The sequence below is a fragment of the Mirounga leonina genome, unplaced genomic scaffold (genome assembly GCF_011800145.1).
Source record: "Mirounga leonina isolate KUSES-001 unplaced genomic scaffold, KU_Mleo_1.0 Mir_174, whole genome shotgun sequence".
In the NCBI taxonomy this organism is placed as follows: domain Eukaryota; kingdom Metazoa; phylum Chordata; class Mammalia; order Carnivora; family Phocidae; genus Mirounga; species Mirounga leonina.
The window spans coordinates 79,691,643-79,710,770 of NW_023270451.1; the positions used below are offsets into that span (position 1 = coordinate 79,691,643).

Genomic DNA, 19,128 nt, shown 5'->3' on the forward strand with positions numbered 1-19,128 from the left:
GAGGGGCAGAGAGAGGGGGAGAGAGAACCTTAAGCAAGCTTCACACCCCACATGAAGCTCGACATAGGGCTCAATCTCACAACCCTGAGATCATTACCTGAGCTGAAGTCAAGAGTAAGATGGACATTTAACCGACTGAGCCACCCAGGCACTGCTAAATATGTATATTTGAATGAGCATACACCAACATATTATCCTTGGTTCTATCTGGGTATTGGTGAGTGAAATTTATTTTTCTGTAATAATCTTGTTTTCCTTGTAAAATACAAACAATAAAAAAATAAGAAAATTATAAAATTATTTAAGTACAACTTTGAAAGATGTTATCATAAGTGCTTTTAGTCTTCCGGAGAAGGGAGACCAATTTGGGTTTGGATAGCTGAAGAGAGCACCCTGAGTGCTTTGAAGGATTGTTATTATATTTGAAGTCAAATGGGTACTACAAGGACAAAACTGACTTGGAACAAGGAAAAGCATTTCAAGAGTGGGAGCTATGGAGGAGTAGTACTTGATTAAAGTGGAGTGTCTTGAAGAATGAGAAGGTATGCTCTTTCCAACACAGATTATTTTATGAAAAGAAATAACACCAATATCCTCCCCCTTAAATATATTTTTTCTGCTTTCCAATAGATTAAATATACTACTTTTATTTTGAAGTGACTTTTCTACCAGAGTTTAAGAAATAAGACTCTACATGGACACTCTGGAAGTTAGAAGTGGAAGGACTTTACAATCATCAAACATCATTTAGCACATGAGGTGGCAGGGAGAGAGATTCATTTTTTTTAAGATTTTATTTATTTATTTGAGAGAGAGAGAGCACCAGTGGGGCAGTGGGAGGGAGGAGCAGAGGAACAGAGAGAAGCAGACTCCCCGCTGAGCAGGGAGCCTGATGCGGGGCTCAATCCCAGGACCCCAGGATCATGACCTGAACCAAAGGCAGACGCTTAACTGACTGAGCCACCCAGGCACCCTCCACCCTTTTTTTCCTTTTCAAATATTTTATTGAGATTCATTTTAACTGTAGGCCTTAACCCAGAATGAAGAAATAAAAATGTGATCCAGAAATCTTGAGAAGTTTGAAATGGAGACCAAACTAAAGAAAATTAAGGGAGAATTATATCTAAACTGCCAAGTCAAGAATACTAGTAAGTGAGAAATGTGCAGTGATTTCCTGGCAACGATATTTCTCCATTGGGAGAAACCTGTTTCTCTGGATTGTGTATTAAGAGGGTCCATGGCGCCCCTACCATGAGACATCAAGAAATCACAGTCTCTCTTCTATAAACAGGAAGAATTACAGAGTGGAGCAGTTTTTTTGTTTGTTTGTTTGTTTAAGATTTATTTATTTATTTACTTGAGAGAGAGAGAATGAGAGACAGAGAGCATGAGAGGGAGGAGGGTCAGAGGGAGAAGCAGACTCCCTGCCGAGCAGGGAGCCCGATGCGGGGCTCCATCCCGGGACTCCAGGATCATGACCTGAGCTGAAGGCAGCCGTTTAACCAGCTGAGCCACCCAGGCGCCCCCAGAGTGGAGCAGTTTTAAGCCTGGTAAAATATATATGGAGAGAAATTAATTTATGACATGACCTTGAATTTTTTATTTTCTGTGCCAGGGTCTTGCATAGTTTAGAGACATCCTGGTCTCACCCAATCCCAAGCAAACATAAATCCCAAACAAATGCACACTAAAATTTCCGTGGGACACTGAAAGATCAAAATGAATACACGTGGGAAACACATTTATTGGTTCACCTGCTGATAGGAAAGTAGCAAACTCTAAATCTCTCTGAGGAGAATGTGAGTGGATGTAATGCCACAGGGTTCTGTCCCCTGAATCATTATTTGTGTCTGTGGGGATGGAGCTGGGTTCAAATGATGACAGAACAAAGCCCTAGCTTGCAGAAGCGAATCCATCATCAGGTTCTGCCATGAGAACTGTGAATGCGGGCTTCACCTCCTGATGAGGTCTCGTTAGACAAGGGACTCATTCCTGGTCCTTCCCTGTGAGATTTCTTCTAAACCCGAGGCCACATTTGAAGAAAAGAACACAGATTATACCACTGTAAGTAAACGTGGTTCATTAGCCGTAGGAAGGGGTTTGCAGGTGAGAAATGGGAAAGGGGGCTGGGAATGAAACCACTGGCTCTGGGTATTAGTGACTAAATGTCTTTCACGTGTGGCCCTAAGCCTATCTTCATAACTAGGGCCCTGATGGGGACCTCTAGGTACCGCTACTAATTCCCATGGTGTAGCCATGATGCCTCTGACCCTCTAAGACCCTCAGTCCATATTCTCATCATCCTCATGTGGCAGCTCTTGGCTTTGTCATGACCGTGTCAGAGAAGAGGCATCAGCTAACCATCCAGTAGGATATGATCTGACTGACGAAAGGCTTACAAAGAAATTTAGGGGGTCACGTGGCCCACATGCCTCTTCTTACAAATAAAAAATTCTGAAGTCGGAGGTTAAGTGGTTACTTGCCCTAAGACCTATCTTCCTTCCCTGCCCTGTTAAATGCCTGCCCCAGCAGATCTCAGAAATATTGTCTGCCCCAACAGGACCCACTTGTCTCTTGCCTGGGAGAGAGATGGCATTCTCTTACAGGGGAAACCCAGGTCTGTTGGTGTACAGATTTCTCTTTTTGTTCCTTGTTTTAGCAGAGAAGTATTGCGATTCTTAACATGTTTCCTTATGATTATCTAATCCAGAAGTTACTCTGTGTGATGGTTTTCAAATCCCTAATATATTGTTAGGAACTTATTAAGTGTCTTATGTGAGTTAACTCATGAGGTTTATTGTTCATCCCATTTTGTAGCTGATGGAGCTGAGGACCGGAGAAGCTCAGAGAGGTCACAAAACTACTATGCGGCAAAGTCAGGATTTGAACCCAGGCAGTTGGGCTCAGAATCCATGTTTGTTTGTTGCACTCTGCTACTCATTAAGATCAAGCTGAGTCTTGAAGTAAGTATTGGAGATGATAAGTAATTTCTGAGTAAGTGTGGAAATTGGACAAATGTGTGTTGCCCCAGAACACCATCTTTGATGGCCCAGGGCTCTCACTCAGAGTGATCAATAGAACCTCTCAGTGTAGGTCAGTGCTAAATATCCAAAGTACAGCCTTCTTTCCTGCCAAGAGATTTTTGAGTTTTAAAACCTGTGTTTTCCTCTTCAACCCAGGAGTGAGTTTCCTTTAAAGGACTTTTCCACTTCTTTAAAATCCTTTTGAAAATTAATTTTTAAAAATCAGCATATAAAAACATTAACAGAAATGAAAGTAAAATGGTGTGTTTATTTGTTTATTATTAAATTATTTATTTATTATTTATTTATTTATTTGGTGTGTTTTCTATTTAAAGTCAAAAAATAACCAAAAGAAAAGACAAAATAAATGTGAAAAGGTTTATAATACCATGGTTTTGTTAGATCTCTAATCCTGATGATTTGGACTCTTTCTTGAAATTTGTGGTCTTATTAATACTGTTAATAACAATTAACATTTATATAACTCCAAATATATGCCAGTTTGGTGGTCATTATTCTTCACATCAGTCCTTTTAGACACCTGTTGTCACTATTTTATGGATGAAAACAATGAGGCGGTGACTAGAGTAAGTGGCTCCAGGTCCTACCATTCACCTTGCAGAATGGAGATTGGAACGATGCTCTGACCAGCACTGTTAACACTGTTAACCATGCTATTTTCATCCTGGTTCAGGGATCTTGCTGTTTTCAGTCCTTGTGAATTTTCATGCTATGGAAGAACAGAGAAATGTATCCATGAAATGTCCCTTATTCTGCACACTGGAGACTTTTCTTTAATATGTAGCTGGAGCGGACACAAGTAATTTGAGATCTCTCTCTCTCTTTTTTGTTATCTGCCCCAGGCTTTTTCTCAGAGGAAAAAAAACAAATCTGGCTTCTTGAACTGTGAAATTCAAAATGCAAAATCATGCCAATATTTAAAAGGAAATAATGCTTTCACCTTGTATTTTTCTACTTTCTTTGTTCTCAACAAATGAGCTGATCGACAATCAGTGTATGCTGTAGAGTGGTCTCCTTGTGACCTTCCTACAAAACTGTACAAAGGTGTGGCGCCTGGGTGGCTCAGTTGGTTAAGCGACTGCCTTCGGCTCAGGTCATGATCCTGGAGTCCTGGGATCGAGTCCCGCATCGGGCTCCCTGCTCGGCGGGGAGTCTGCTTCTCCCTCTCCTGCTCCCCCCTCTCGTGCTCACCGTCTCTCTCTCAAATAAATAAATAAAATCTTTAAAAAAAAAAAAAAAACTGTACAAAGGTGAGATTGGCATCCAGTAGGACCTATAGTCTGTTAGTAGCTCACATTTGACGAAACGAGTTGTTTCACTAAGAATTCCATTTGCCTCCTTCATTCCTGCCATTTTGGAGGTTAGTTACTGGTTTCTCTCAAAATATCTTAGGAAAAAGAATTACACATAAAACTCTATCATTCCAGCTTGTTTTAAGTATGAACTTTGATGAGTTAAACAATTCTAATCATTTGGGAAAGGGAAGCTAATGCCCAGCCTGATAGCTGAAGGATCCAAGTGTCTGCTGTCCTAGGTCACTGGCCTGGGTGCAGGAGTAACACAGGGACACATCACAGATCAGCCCCCTGGGCTTGCCCTTGGATCCACTCCCAGCATCGCATCTCAGGCCCAGACAGGCTTCCCTGGCCACGGGCTCTGTGCTCAGCCTGCCTGCCCGTCCTCCTCAAGCTCGTATCACATTCACCTCCAGGAGGTGTCCTAGGACTCATCCAAAGGTGATCTTTGGAACAAAATTTAGTCTTTCGGCTTCCTGTGTCTTTATTAGCTCTAAAGACATGCATACAAGACTTTCTCTGAAAGCATGATCTCCTTTTCTGTCATTACTTGTGCCTTGCTTTCCATGGTGAAAGAATGTGTTTATTTCAGGAGAGCCTTAAAAATTTACAAAATGTCCATATTCCCAGAGGACTAGGGCATTAAGAGCTCTCTGAGCCCTCCTATTCGGCTTGATTTCCTGGGACCCATTAGCACAATATTCAGTCTGCCCACAAAATGCCATATTCTGTTCAGACAGAATTTGTATTGTCCAGACAGTTGGACAGTTTCCTATTTCATATCTGCTAATTGGTAGTTCAGTCTACATCCTTTAACTGTGCTCTGCTTGCATGAATTTAAAAATAAGTCAGTAAGTCAAAAGTAGATCAGCCCATATAAAATCAGTAATATTTGAGTGACTTTGTAGATATTTTACTGATCATAATTTGCTGCTATTTCTTGGGACCTCCAGTGAATGTCCACGCAGAACGTAGGAAGTTGGCTTAAGACAACCACTTCCTTTTAAGAGAAACACCAAATTCACAGAGACATAGACACGTAAGTTCACATGAGAGCAAATGCCTCTCAAATTTGCAACTTCATTGCACTCTGCACAAATGTGTCTGCTAGTAAGCATGTTGGTCAACCACATGATTATAAACAAAGGGAATTCACAGAGGCAAACATTAGTATGCAACATTTGAGCAGTATCCAGGGAAAGAGGAGGCCTTCATGAACTGGCTTGGGATAAAAAGTTCCCACTGGTAAACAGGCTGGTCCTATGTGACTTTTTCTAAGGTACTGAGGGGAAGATTCCTAGCTGACAGGTAAATTCTCTGTCACTTCTGATTCTGCTTACAGTTTTATTGTTTTTATTGTTTTCAGTGTTTTGGTTTTTAACTACAAACCCCTAAAAGCTACATTGCAGATGAGGAAATTAAAAGGGCATCTCAATGGGCTTCTCTGAATGACAAAGGCCACTTTCTTTGACCTCTGCAACATCACAGCTCTGCCTGTGTCTTGTTCACATTTTGGTGAGTGTTGCAATAATTTTCAACCTAATTTATGATCTATTTCTACTTTTAGTCAGTAGAAGATCTTGATCTTTTTCTCTATTAGGACAATTCAGGGGAAAAAAATCTGTATAAAGAAAAATGAGATTGAGATTTTCAATTTCCCCTTTCCTGTCAAAGGTTAACTATTTTTCATAATGTAGTGATTGATTTCTCCCATATGAAGCTGTAAGAAAATCTGCTTTGATTTGAGATTCCTGTTAAAATTTGGTGAGGATTACTCTGAAGATGAGTAGGAATAATGTGCACCTTTAGTTGTATATTACATTGTAGATTTTTCCAAAATGAAAATATTTTGTTTTTTTTTACCCATGGTAATGCATAAAGTTTATTAAGGAAATGAGCAAATAAGCAAACAATTTATATAAAAAACAAATCATATAATCAATATAATAGTTAATATCAACAGATAATCAATATAAACAGTTTCATGATTAAAACAAAGAATTTTTATACATATATGTATGTAGGCACAAAAGACGTGTATAAATATTTTTATATTAAAATATAAGTTGGATCATATTATATGCACATTTTTTTACTTCATGTGGAAAAATTTTTCATTTCACTATATAAAGATTTATATTAACCTTTTTAATGGTTGCATTGCATTCTGTGTTATAAAAGTAGCCAAATATCTTAATCCATCTCCAATTTATAACCTTTATATCAGTTCCAAAATTTTGAAAATATAAGCAGGGTTATAATGAATATTTACAACCTCTTAGTCACTATAGTTCTGGTACATTGGACTTTTTCCTTTCCCAGACCTCACTAAGTCCTTCCTGCCCAGGGATTTTGTCTTTACTGTTCCCTGAGCAAGGAGCAGTCTACTTTGGCAATAGTTAGGGTGGACTCCCCTTCATCATTTGGACTCTACCCATGTGTCTCCTTGTTAGAAAGATTTTTCCTGACAATCCCATCTAAATGACCTCCCTTCACACCAAGTGACTTTCAATCATATTACCCTGTTCATTTTCATCATTATACTTTCCACTATGAACAAATATTTTACGACTTTGCTCCTGTTGTTTTAGGGATGGTAATCAACCATGACGTCTCCTTGCTCCTGGTCTGAAGAAATAGAGAAACAGACCCAGGAATCAGGTAGAAATTAAAAATATATGCTTTCTTAGTGAGGTTTATTGGAAAATATGATCTACAGCTTTAACAAAATGTCTCTCCAAATTAAAATCACAACAATTAGCCCACCTCCACTCCCTAAATGGGACAGTACATGCTCCTGTAGGCTTTAGCCTGAAAGAATAGAAATGCATATGACCAAAAAAGAGAGCAGAGAAGGGGCATCCTCATTTCCTGTTTCCTGTTCTACAAATCCTATAAATAAGAGAGCAGGAGAGCGGCAGGTATCCTCCCGTGTTTCCATCCAGGGGGAGAGAGATTTCTCCCCTAAATGGAAACATGAAGAGTAGATGACAAGTACACCACCCAGCTTCTTCACTATCTGTATCCCCTTCAGAATGCATCTACTTTCCCTATGCTGTTCTTCCAGAGTTTAAAAGAAAGGCTGGAACAGATGATGCACCCAAGGAATATGTGTTAAAGAATTATTGAAATAGAAATTTAAATTGTAGGGGCGCCTGGGTGGCTCAGTTGGTTAAGAAATTTAAATTGTAAAAAACTACTCACATACTCCATTTTCAAAGTTCATAAGAGGGGGACATTGGTACATTTTTCGTGCAGGAAGCTGGCCATAGGTATCACAAGCTTTGAAATGTCTATATATTTTAGCACCTGCAATTTGACTTTTAGAATATATCCTAAATAATCATGAACATAGACAAAACTTCAGTTTGAAAGAATATTTATCTTGATGCTAATAAGAGAAATAAGAACCCCAATTTTTTCAACAATAAGAAATTAAATAAATTGTAATATAATAGAATATTGCATTAGTTTTAAATAATACCTGTAAAATATTACTTTTAATACAAGAAAAATGTTCATTATATTAAGGGAAATGTTAGTTAAAAATAGTCTCTATAATATAATCCTGATTTTAAAATATGACTTTGAGGATTCAAGTTTTTACAAAGAAAAAAAATGAAATTATTTGTAAAATATTCTGTTGGATTTGAAACTACAGCCTAATTTGAAAGTAAAAAGTTCTCAGGTTGTTTCTGGGAACAATGTGAAGAGAGTGTAAAGGGACAGCAAGCACCAGTTTACATGGTTTCGAGGCATAATGTCACCATCTGGCTGTTCCATGACCGTTTTTCCCCCTGGATAGACCCAGCCACCTCCCAGGAAGAGCTTCCTAGAAAGAAATAACCAACCAATGCCCCACCTGTTCCCACTCCCTGTGACCTGCTCAGAACCCATTAGAACAGCAGGGGGCAGTCAGCATGGTAGCAGGTGAAGAAGGTCTGAGGGGAGTTGATGGCCATAGGAGTTACCAAAGCTGGGAAGATACCATGATGACAATTCTTTCACCAGAAAATAAGATAAACTCTGAGATTTTTCTGTGTATTACGTTATAAAAGGAAAAAGAAAACACCCAAAGAAAATACAATTACAATATAGCTGTTAATGTTAATTCATTTTCCCTTTTGAGATTCATAGTTGAGAAAGTTGCAGAACTGTCCTTCTGTTTACCTGAATTTAGGATATATACACGTGTTCATTGCATGGGGCCAAAGAATTCTTTTACTTATGCCTAAATTTCAGTATCTGGTGCTGTGATAAAACTCTCAGAATAAAACCGCAAACACTGGAAATGGAAAAGAGGTACTAGAAGAAGCTTGTACAGAGGATTATAGCTGAAAATGAGGGGCTTACAAAGTTATAAAGACACTATAAAATGAGACTTCATTTAGAAGGCACTTCAAATCTGAAACAAATAAGTAGAAAAGCATCTGAGAAGGGAAATTGTTAAGTAAACAACCTATAAAGAACAGAGGGCCCTAATCGCCTCCTATCTTGGACCAAGAAGACAAACAAGCTTAGGAAACAAAACTACGTCCTGTTCCATACATTCTGTCAGGGCATCTCTCTTCTAACTACCTTAATAATCAAGACTCAAACCCTTGAAAGGAAGCTAGAGCACTTTAATTCTCCAAAACAACATATGTGTGCGTGTATGTGTGTGTATGCTATTAGGTACTGTATATAATAATGTATAATATTATCTTGTAATATATTTTATTTGTAGTAAATTATATACAGATATAGCCTATCATTCCATTGATAGAAGGGGAATTTTTTCTGATTTATATTAGCACACTGAGTTTTTTAGAGATATCTAAAAATAAATGACAGAAAATTGATCCAGAGTAATATATTTCTAAATGTTCATTCTGTAACATTTAGTGCTATTTTGAGTCTTGATTACCCTAGAGCTCTGACCTTCCTGTTGTGAATGTGGACTTGTCAGTCTCTGCCATAGGAACATGGGAGGCAACCAGACATGGATCACAGAAGTCACCCTGCTGGGATTCCAGGTCGATCCAGCACTGGAGCTCTTTCTCTTTGGACTTTTCTGCCTCTTCTATACCCTCACCCTTCTCGGGAATGTAGTCATCCTAGGGCTTATCTGCTTAGACTCTAGACGGCACACCCCCATGTACTTCCTCTCTCACCTGGCCATTGTTGACATGTCCTATGCTTCCAACAGTGTCCCCAAGATCCTGGCAAATCTTGTGAATCTGAAAAGAACCATCTCCTTTGTTCATGCAGACTTTTTTGTATCTGGCTTTTGCTCACATAGAGTGCCTGATTTTGGTCATGATGTCCTATGACTGGTTTGTGGCAATCTGCCATCCCCTACATTACACTGTCATCATGAACTGGAGAATGTGCATGGTCCTTGTTGTGACTTCCTGGGTGTTTAGCTTCCTCTTGGCTCTGGTCCATTTAATTCTCATCCTGAGACTGCCCTTCTGTGGGCCTCATAAAATCAACCACTTCTTCTGTGAAATCCTGTCTGTCCTCAAGTTGGCCTGTGCTGACACCTGGCTCAACCAAGTGGTCATCTTTGTGGCCTGTGTGTTTATCTTACTGGGGCCCCTCTGCTTCGTGCTGGTGTCCTACTCACACATCCTATTTGCCATCCTGAGGATCCGGTCCGGGGAGGGCCGCAGAAAGATCTTCTCCTCCTGTTCCTCCCACCTCTGTGTGGTGGGGCTCTTCTTTGGCAGTGCCATTGTCATGTGCATGGCCCCCAAATCCCACCACCCTGAGGAGCAGCAGCAGATTCTTTCCCTATTTTATAGCCTTTTCAACCCTATGCTGAACCCACTGATCTACAGCCTGAGGAATGCAGAGGTCATGGGTGCCCTGAGGAGAGCACTATATAAGCAGAGGCACACGTGAAGGATAACGAAAATCAACATGGTGAGGGACACTCTGCTCCCCATGAAATATGGTAGGTGGCATTTTTTCACCTTATGCTATAATAAATGCCACATTAAGATAGAATATTTTAGACCTAAACATACAACCTGAAGCCATACAGACTTTAGAAAATAAAATAGATGAATACCTTCATGACCGTATGTATGCAAAGATTCTTAGAGATGATTCAAGAAGCACAAGACACAGAATTTGAAGAATTAATAAATATTAGGCCTTTTCAAAATTAATCCTTCTGACCATCAAAGTCACTATGAAGAAACAAGAAATGCAAATCACAGATGAAGTGTTTTATATTTTTTAAATGCGATGGTGAGTCAGGTATGTCCACATGAGGAGACACGGGAATGTCAGGGAAACACAAAGTTTGTTGTCCTCACAGGTCCTGGAGAAGGAGGCATGCACGCCTTGCAGGGCCATGTAGGAAAGACACCAGGGTGCTCAGGAGACAGAAGACAGGATTAAGGGAAGGTTTACATCATTGCCTTCCTGGGCATTTCCACAGAAAATACCCAATAAAGGGTTGTATTAGAAAAAGCTGGAGTTTGTATAATGGGCAAATCTTTGCTATGTACAGAAAGGGCATCATGGAGACTGATGGTCCAGGAGAATTCTAAAGCTGAGAGTTTCTGTGATCTTCAGAATGCGAGTTACCTTACTTCCAATAATCTCCTTCAAATCCATCTGCCTTCTCTTCTGTCCTGAGCTATAGAGTGCTGTGTAATAGTACGTACTACTGTTTGCCCTTTCTCAAAAATCAACATGCCCAATTCTGACCTTCATACAACTGGGATGGATTTCCTCTTAGGTCTGCCAATCCCTTGGTATTAAAAAAGAATTATAATAAACCAATGTTCAAATGAACAGTTTACAATTGCAAACTTCAAAGTCATGAAATGTTGAATCTCTGATCTCTAAAAACAAAACAAAATGAAAATAAATAAATACCTTTTGCTTGGAAATGGAGTTTTTAAACCCTGACTGATAAACTAGATAATGTTTTCAGATCTCAAAGCAAATTTCTAAAATACACTGCCTTCAATTATGAGAATAAAGTAAAACAAACAAACAAACAAACAAACAAAACCCAATCCTTTTGTCACCAAATTATAGTTACTAAAGGTAAAAACACTAATGGGGATTTTCAATACAACTGCTGGGAAGGCAAGGTTCATGAGGCACCCACAGCCATACACCAGGCCTGTAGACACCAGGGTGGCGACGTAGACACCAGGCCCTATTGAGAGCCTCTTTTAGGAGCAACAAAGCCCATGAGTTTTTAACATGTATGAAGGTCATCAGCTGGGAGGAAAAGGAACTGCTCTGAATAACACCATGTCCTCATTGATATATGACACACAATAAAAACTAGCTTCAGCACAAGCCTTTAAACTGAGGTAGGGTAACTGGTTTTGTCTTCAAATGATTGGAACTCAGAAATCAGTGAACCATGGCTAATTGTAAGGACACCTATCATCATAATAATCTGGTGTATGGACAAGGGCCAAATCTATTGGAACGTCACAGCAAATACTTCTGTAATTCTTACTGATTTGTTTCGTAATGAAACAAATTGTACCATGACCATACTCTGCTGTGGGGTACCATTGGTATTATTGATAAAATTCAACCACCTTATGGAAATAAATGATATGTCAATGCTGATACTGAGGACCAAATGTATTGGGAGATCACGTTAAAGCCTCCTCAAGTTGTAATACCAAAGGAAAATGGCTGGTCTGGGGAAGCCCTAGAGTTGACTAACCATCAGCTCATTTCTATGCTAAATAGCTCTGCTCAAGGTTATTACAAGGTACAAACAACATAGCTCCAAGGGGAGCAAGTAATCAAATTAATACGAAAATGTATGCCATGGCTTTCTAGGATATCACTGTTTCTTTGAATCTATCCCTAGTCTTCACTGGCTCCTCCCAATATGGGGCATATTCATGCTCTTGCTGTATCTACCCTATTAAGTAAAACCTTGCTGTACCTGCTACCTAAGTGCTCTTTAAATGTAGATGCTCAGAAAAATATGGTCATTTTGCTGGAAGAGCACATAGGCTGAGGTCCAGGTGTGGACCATGCCATAAGAAAGGGTTAACTCGGTTAAATTTGTGTAAGTTAGGAATTTAAAGGAACTTTAAAATATTCTGATCCTAACAGCTAAAGTGAGCCACAGAACTAGAAATTGTGTCCCTCTGAGTTGGGATTCAGAATTACTTTGATAATTAGGGGTAGGAGTCCTGGAGGCACATGTGGCGGATGATGAAGAGCAGTGACAGGATAGCATGTGTCTGAGGAAAAACATGGGATCCAAGGGCTGCTCCCTAGTTAAGAGAAAAGACTGCAGGTGGCAGGATTCTCAAGATGACCCCCTGAGGTACCTGCCCCACTCTTTTTTAATCAAGTGCTAATCTGGGCTCTGCTGTGAAGATATTTTATAAATCAACTGATATTAAACTATGGAGTTACATTGGTGGGCATACCCCATTTAGGTGAGCTTTTGGAAAGCAGGGAGTGTTCTCATCTAGGAGCAGAGGAGGAAGTCAGGATATCTGAAGTGTGAGGATGGAGGGCGTCATGTGCAAGGTCTGCAGATAAGGACTTCAGACCCAGCCATGTCTTTGATGTCAGTCTGTGAGACAGGTTCAGAGAATCCAGCTGCCCCATCCTACAACTCTGATCCATGGAAACTGGGAGAGAACACATGTGGGCTTTTTTTTTTTTTAATGTGTCTGGTCTTTTTTTTTTTTACACTGTGTATATATATATATATATATTATATATATACATATATATACATATATTAATATATATATATTAATTTGTTAAAAATTCCAATATAATTAACATATAGTGTTATGTTAGTGTCACATATACAATATAGTGATTCAATAATTCTGTACATTACTCAGTGCCCATCATAAGTGTACCCTTAATCCCCTTCATGGGTTTCCTACCTCCCCCCACCGACCTCCCCTCTGGTAACCACCAGTTTGTTCTCAACAGTTAAGAGTTTATTTTTTTATTTGTCTCTTTTTTCCTTTGTTTGCTTGTTTTGTTACTTAAACTCCCCATATGAGTGAAACCATTTATCTGACTTATTTCACTTAGCATGATACCCTCTAGGTCTATCCATGTTGCTGTGAATGGAAAGATTTCATTCTTTTTTATGGCTGAGTAATATTCCATGGTATATAGATACCAGTTGTGTGTTGTTTTAAGCTGCTAAGTTTGTGTTCACTTCTGGCAGCAACAAGAGAAAACTATAAAACTTTTGGTATCAGATAAAATCCATTTGTTTTCAAATTAGTAAAAAGATTAGTAATCTACCATTTAGTGCAATGGTACTCTACATTTCTGGTCTTGGGGCTTCTTTGAACTCGTAAAAATTACTGAGGACCTAAAGATATATTATTTATATGGTAATATTTGTTAATATGTACCATATTAGAAGTCAAAAGTGAGAATTTATTAAATATCTTAATTCATTGAGAATTATTTCTATTATATATTAATATAATGTATTTTTATGAAAAATAACTATCTTTTATAAAGCAAAAAAAAAGAGTAAAGAGAGTAGCTATGTTTTACATTTTAAAAAAATATTTATTTGGGCGCCTGGGTGGCTCAGTTGGTTAAGCGACTGCCTTCGGCTCAGGTCATGATCCTGGAGTCCCGGGATCGAGTCCCACATTGGGCTCCCTGCTCAGCAGGGAGTCTGCTTCTCCCTCTGACCCTCCTCCCTCTCATGCTCTCTGTCTCTCATTCTCTCTCTCACAAATAAATAAAATCTTTAAAAAAAATTTTTATTTATTTTAGGAGAGGGTATGGAATGGAACTAGAGCAGGAAAAGGGCAGATGGAGAGTGAGTTAGAGAATCCTAAACCAACTCGGCTCTGAGTGCAAAGCCTGACATAGGGCTGGATCCATTACCCTAAGATTATGACCTGAGCTGTATTCAAGATTCAGACACTTAACCAACTGAGGCCCCCAGGCACCCCTGTTTTACATTTTGAACAATCTTACATGTTGGCTTAAGGAAAGCTGAATTTTATATTTCTGCTGTACTCTGTCTAATGCAATATCACATGTCATGTTACCTCTGGAAAACTCCATGGGGCACTCATGAGAAAGGGAGGGTGAAAAAGGCAAAAAGTCTAAATATAACTATCAAAATAGTTTTGATCATATGGCCCCTTCGAGAGATTCTCAGACATTCCCCCAAGCCCCTGGACCACACTTAAAGAACAAATAACTTAGTATATTCAAACTTAGTATCCACATTCATAAAATGGTAATGCTGATCAGATTAAACCATGTAGTCAGTATAGAGCATTTGGCACATTTTCAGAAACAAGAGAAGTGCTCAATAATTGTTGCTTGTGAATAGTAGAAACCTTCCTCATTTGTATTTACCAATCCTTGCTGCAGATAGAGATACATCTTGGCTTGGGGATCTATTCTCTCTCAGGTTTGCCATAACACGTTCCATGGGAATCCACTTCTCAAGCATCTAAAAATCCCAGTCCCTCAGATGCTTTGATGGAGATTGTAAAGAAGCATGACTTCATAAAACTGTAATCAATTTGAGAGTTTTGGTACAGTAACTTGTGACATTTGTCTTATCTTATAACCCTTGAGATAGCTGCAAGTTTGTGTACAAACAGTGTGATGCCAATATCCACCCTGTTTCCTCACCAGGATTTTCCTCCAAGGACCATCAGACACTACCAACCTCTCCCCCAGAGAGAAAATTCAGGGATTTCCCTCCCTAATCTTAGGAAGAAGATAAATAGGTATAATATTGTATGATCATTCTGGGAATTTGAATTCTCAATAGAAACTCAAGAATGTTTTTAATTCATCTGACTCTAAAATAAAAGCTATGCTCCTGGGGTTCTTTGAAGAACCTTCAGAAGTCTAGTGAGTGACTCCTGTATCTGGGATTTAATCCTCTGAAAGCTACCAAGGGAACAGGACCCTACATCCATTTTAGAGGTACATTTCTCAACTCTGTGGAGTTTATTGTAGGTTAAAGTTGCTCCTTGTGAGAAAACCCAATGCTAGCATGTCCTTATGCAGAAGAGATTATTAATTTATGCTGGGAGATGATTTTCAGTATAGGTAGTTGATAAAGGGCAGACTATGTGGACAAAAATGATATTCCTGGGTGAACTTCCCTCCTGACTCACACTGTGCACTGTAGGTAGATACAATAGGCACCTGGACGTCTCCCTCCTGTATCTTAGGGACTATCTGCCCACTGTGTGGTGGGCAGGCATCCTTGAACTCCCCCAGCATCTCTCTCACCATTTCCTCCTAATGTAACTGAGTGGTGGTAGCACAGTTGTCTCAGGGTAGTGTGAGGGGGCTCAGACAATGAGAAGCCTTATGCAGCCATTTTCTCTGAACAAGGTTCCCAAATGGCCAAATTAACAAAAGTACAATATCACCTAGCCTAAATGAAGATCTTAATGTCTAGAGCAACCTGTCTCAATGGAAAAGAATGTTCTAGTAACAGTTACAGTAAGTCTTTGCTGAAACACTGTAAGATGTAAGTTTGCCATATAGTCATTCTTTTTGGCACTATCCGAGGTTATTACCCTGTTATGATGATTATTAGGCTTAAAAAATCACTGAGTTTGTGTACATGTCTTTCTTATCACAAAATAGGACAGAAGGAGTGCTAACGCTCCTGACGAGGGTTGGAGAAATAGATATATCTCCCTTGATCAAGAAACATTCTGGGGTCCAGGACAGCCCAGAAAGAGCTGCTCCTACCAACTGAGCAAAGCTTTCCTATTTGAGCTGCTATTGTTTCATTTACCTCATTGGGGCCATGAAATTTTAGGTATCACTACCATGACATTTTCTTCTCTATGCCAGTAATGTATTTGCTTAAGAGTTTTAACCTACTTTCAATTTTATTTTGTGTTGTTCATTTTTTAACAGCAAGATGGTAATAACGGTAATGAAAATGAGAATGAAAAAATATACTCAGACACAAAAATAACTAGGCTAAAAAGTTATTAAACCAATGTTCCCACTGAACAGTGATGGATTCTGTGCCTTCCACAGTATTTTTATCCTTTCTGTTCACAGAGTAAATGTGGTTCAGACATTGCTTATTGTATCCCACTGTGCCTCTAGAATTCTGCAATACTGATGTTGCTGTCTTCCACTTTACATAACATAGGCATAGTCTTTAATTGTAGCAAAAATCCATGTCACAAACTTAAGGCACATTTATGTAGAAGCTTCCCAAATGCAATCATATTCATGGAGGTGAACGAATCTGTGATTTTGTCTCTCTTTAATTTTCCAGTGATCATATTCTGTGAACTTCTCTAGGGAAGGAGAAACCATGTCTTTGTCAAATGAAACTGGGACACATAAGATACGTAGCACGTCAATTTTTGAACTAAAATGACAACGATCCATCTAACAAACATTTCCTGAGTGCCTGTTTCATCGAGAACTTTACCTGTTATTTTGGGATATAAAGATGTTCAGGACATATTACATACCCACAAAACTTCCTATTTGGGAAAGAGAATCTCAGTTCAGATACACGACATTTGGTATAACCCCCTTTCTATCTTTGATTTTATCTTGAGGGTTATCCAGATCTTCATAGTGATGATCTACCTCTTAACTGTTAATATTGACCAAGCCCATACATTTAATAGGTACCTGAAGAGCTTCTTCAGATGCATCTACTCTGATTCACAAGAATAGAAAAGACCCTTTTTACAGGCTGTTTTATCATTAGACTCCCAATGGGGCCTAGAGAAGATCAAGTAGGCTGCCTTCTTTCTCTTTGTAGTACCTAGTGGTACCTACAATAAAATGGTTCAAATGAGGAGGACTATGACCCCATGGCAACACCCCACCAGGATTATACAATGAGGGTAGTGATGCACACAGTTTATAACCACACTAATATTTTTGAATGACCCAGATGCATTTTCTGGCCCAATATATACTAGATTAAGAATTTACAATTCTCTAACCCTAGTATGCTCTAAAAGGATATACAATAATTCTCAGTATTTAAAAAATTACTGAATTCATCTTACATTCAGAAAAGGTAGCATAAATGTAGAGAAAAAGAGAATAAGGTAAATATGAAAGAAATATTAAAATTTGTTGAATCTGTGTAAAGGAACATGGGTTTTTTTGGTATAATTCTTGACACTTTTCTGTGAGTTTAAACTTATTCCTTATCAAAAATTCAAATCAAGAAGGTAATCAATTTTGGGAATAGCGGATCTGGCAAGTGGGGCCAAAGATACAACCTTTCTCTGAGCTCATTTTGAGATAGGTAACTCTAATTTTTGTCAATTCTCCAGCTCTACCTTTTCTCACACTTCAGTCCTTGATAAACTGTCATTAAGAAATGGGAAACAACCAGTCATGGGTCACAGAATTCATCTTGGTGGGACTCCAGCTCGGTGCAGAGATGGAAGTATTCCTCTTCTGGATCTTCTCCCTGTTCTACATCTGCAGTCTGTTGGCAAATAGCATGATCTTTGGACTCATCTGTCTGGACCTGAGACTGCACACCCCCATGTACTTCTTCCTCTCACACCTGGCTGTCATTGACATGTCCTATGCATCCAATAATGTCCCCAAGATGTTGGCAAACTTAGTGACTCAGAAGAGAACCATCTCCTTTGTCCCATGCATAATGCAGACATTTTTGTATTTGGGTTTTGCTGCTACAGAGTGCCTGATTTTGGTGGCGATGTCCTATGATAGGTTTGTTGCAATCTGTCGTCCTCTCCAGTACACTGTCATCATGAGCTGGAGAGTGTGCTTGGTTCTGGCTGTCACTTTCTGGTCATGTGGATTTATTCTGTCTCTGGTACATGCAATTCTCCTTCTAAGGTTGCCCTTCTGTGGACCCAGGGAAGTGAACCACCTCTTCTGTGAAATTCTGTCCTCAAGCTGGCCTGTGCTGATACATGGATCAACCAGGTGGTTATCCTTGCTGCCTGTATGCTTGTCTTAGTCGGGCTACTCTGCTTAATGCTAGTCTCCTACATGTGCATCCTCTGGGCCATCCTAAAGATCCAGTCAAAGGAGGGCCGAAGAAAGGCCTTCTCCACCTGCTCCTCCCACCTCTGTGTGGTGGGGCTCTTCTTTGGCATAGCCATGGTGGTTTATATGGTCCCAGACTCCAATCAACCTGAAGAGCTGGAGAAAATACTGTCTCTATTTCAGTCTCTTTAACCCAATGCTGAATCCCCTCATCTACAGCCTGAGGAATGCTCAGGTGAAGGCTTCTTTGTATAGAGTACTGCAGAAAAGACCCATGTGAAGCACAGATAGAATGTTGTTTGAGTAGGGTTTCCTTTTAAATTTATGTGGTTTGCTGAAGCAAAAACACATAAGAAGTTCCTGCTTAGAAGTTTGAATTAAAAATGGTTACTGTCCATCTTTTAGCTTTAAAAATAGGGCAAAGTTCCATGAAAAGTAGATCTTCTAAAATTGAGGGACCACATTAGGATTTGGGACATCTAAATTATCAGAATATTTACTCTTTTTTTTTTTTAAAAAAGATTTATTTATTTATTTATTTATTTATTTATTTATTTATTTGAGAGAGGTGGGGGAAAGCAGGGGAAGGGGCAGAGGGAGACCATCTCAAGCAGACTCCCCACTGAGTACAGAGCCTGACACTGGCCCAATCTCATGATCCATGAGATCATGACCTGAGCTGAAACCACGAGTTAGTCACCCAACCAACTGAGCAACCCTGACGCCCCTATTTCTTTTAAAAAATATTAAGTGTTCTTTATTTTTTGAAGCCAGGAAAATATTAATGTAAGGAGAAAACAATTAAATGTAAAAAA

General features: G+C 39.2%; 2 protein-coding genes and 1 long non-coding RNA gene across 3 annotated transcripts; all 3 read left to right on the forward strand.

The window, feature by feature from the left end:
• The first annotated feature begins 1,771 nt into the window (after positions 1–1,771).
• Positions 1,772–6,991, forward strand: LOC118021403. Its single transcript, XR_004682155.1, has 3 exons — positions 1,772–2,963; positions 5,706–5,854; positions 6,931–6,991. It is a non-coding gene; the product is annotated as an uncharacterized LOC118021403 (long non-coding RNA).
• A 2,268-nt stretch (positions 6,992–9,259) lies between these two features.
• LOC118021405 (olfactory receptor 2A14-like) lies at positions 9,260–10,225 on the forward strand. The gene is given in 2 exon segments (XM_035021472.1): positions 9,260–9,578; positions 9,580–10,225. Coding segments are annotated over 2 exon segments (921 nt in total). The 5' UTR covers positions 9,260–9,303.
• A 7,186-nt stretch (positions 10,226–17,411) lies between these two features.
• LOC118021406 (olfactory receptor 2A2-like) lies at positions 17,412–18,593 on the forward strand. The gene is given in 3 exon segments (XM_035021473.1): positions 17,412–18,204; positions 18,207–18,492; positions 18,494–18,593. Coding segments are annotated over 3 exon segments (921 nt in total). The 5' UTR covers positions 17,412–17,669.
• The last annotated feature ends 535 nt before the right edge of the window (positions 18,594–19,128 follow it).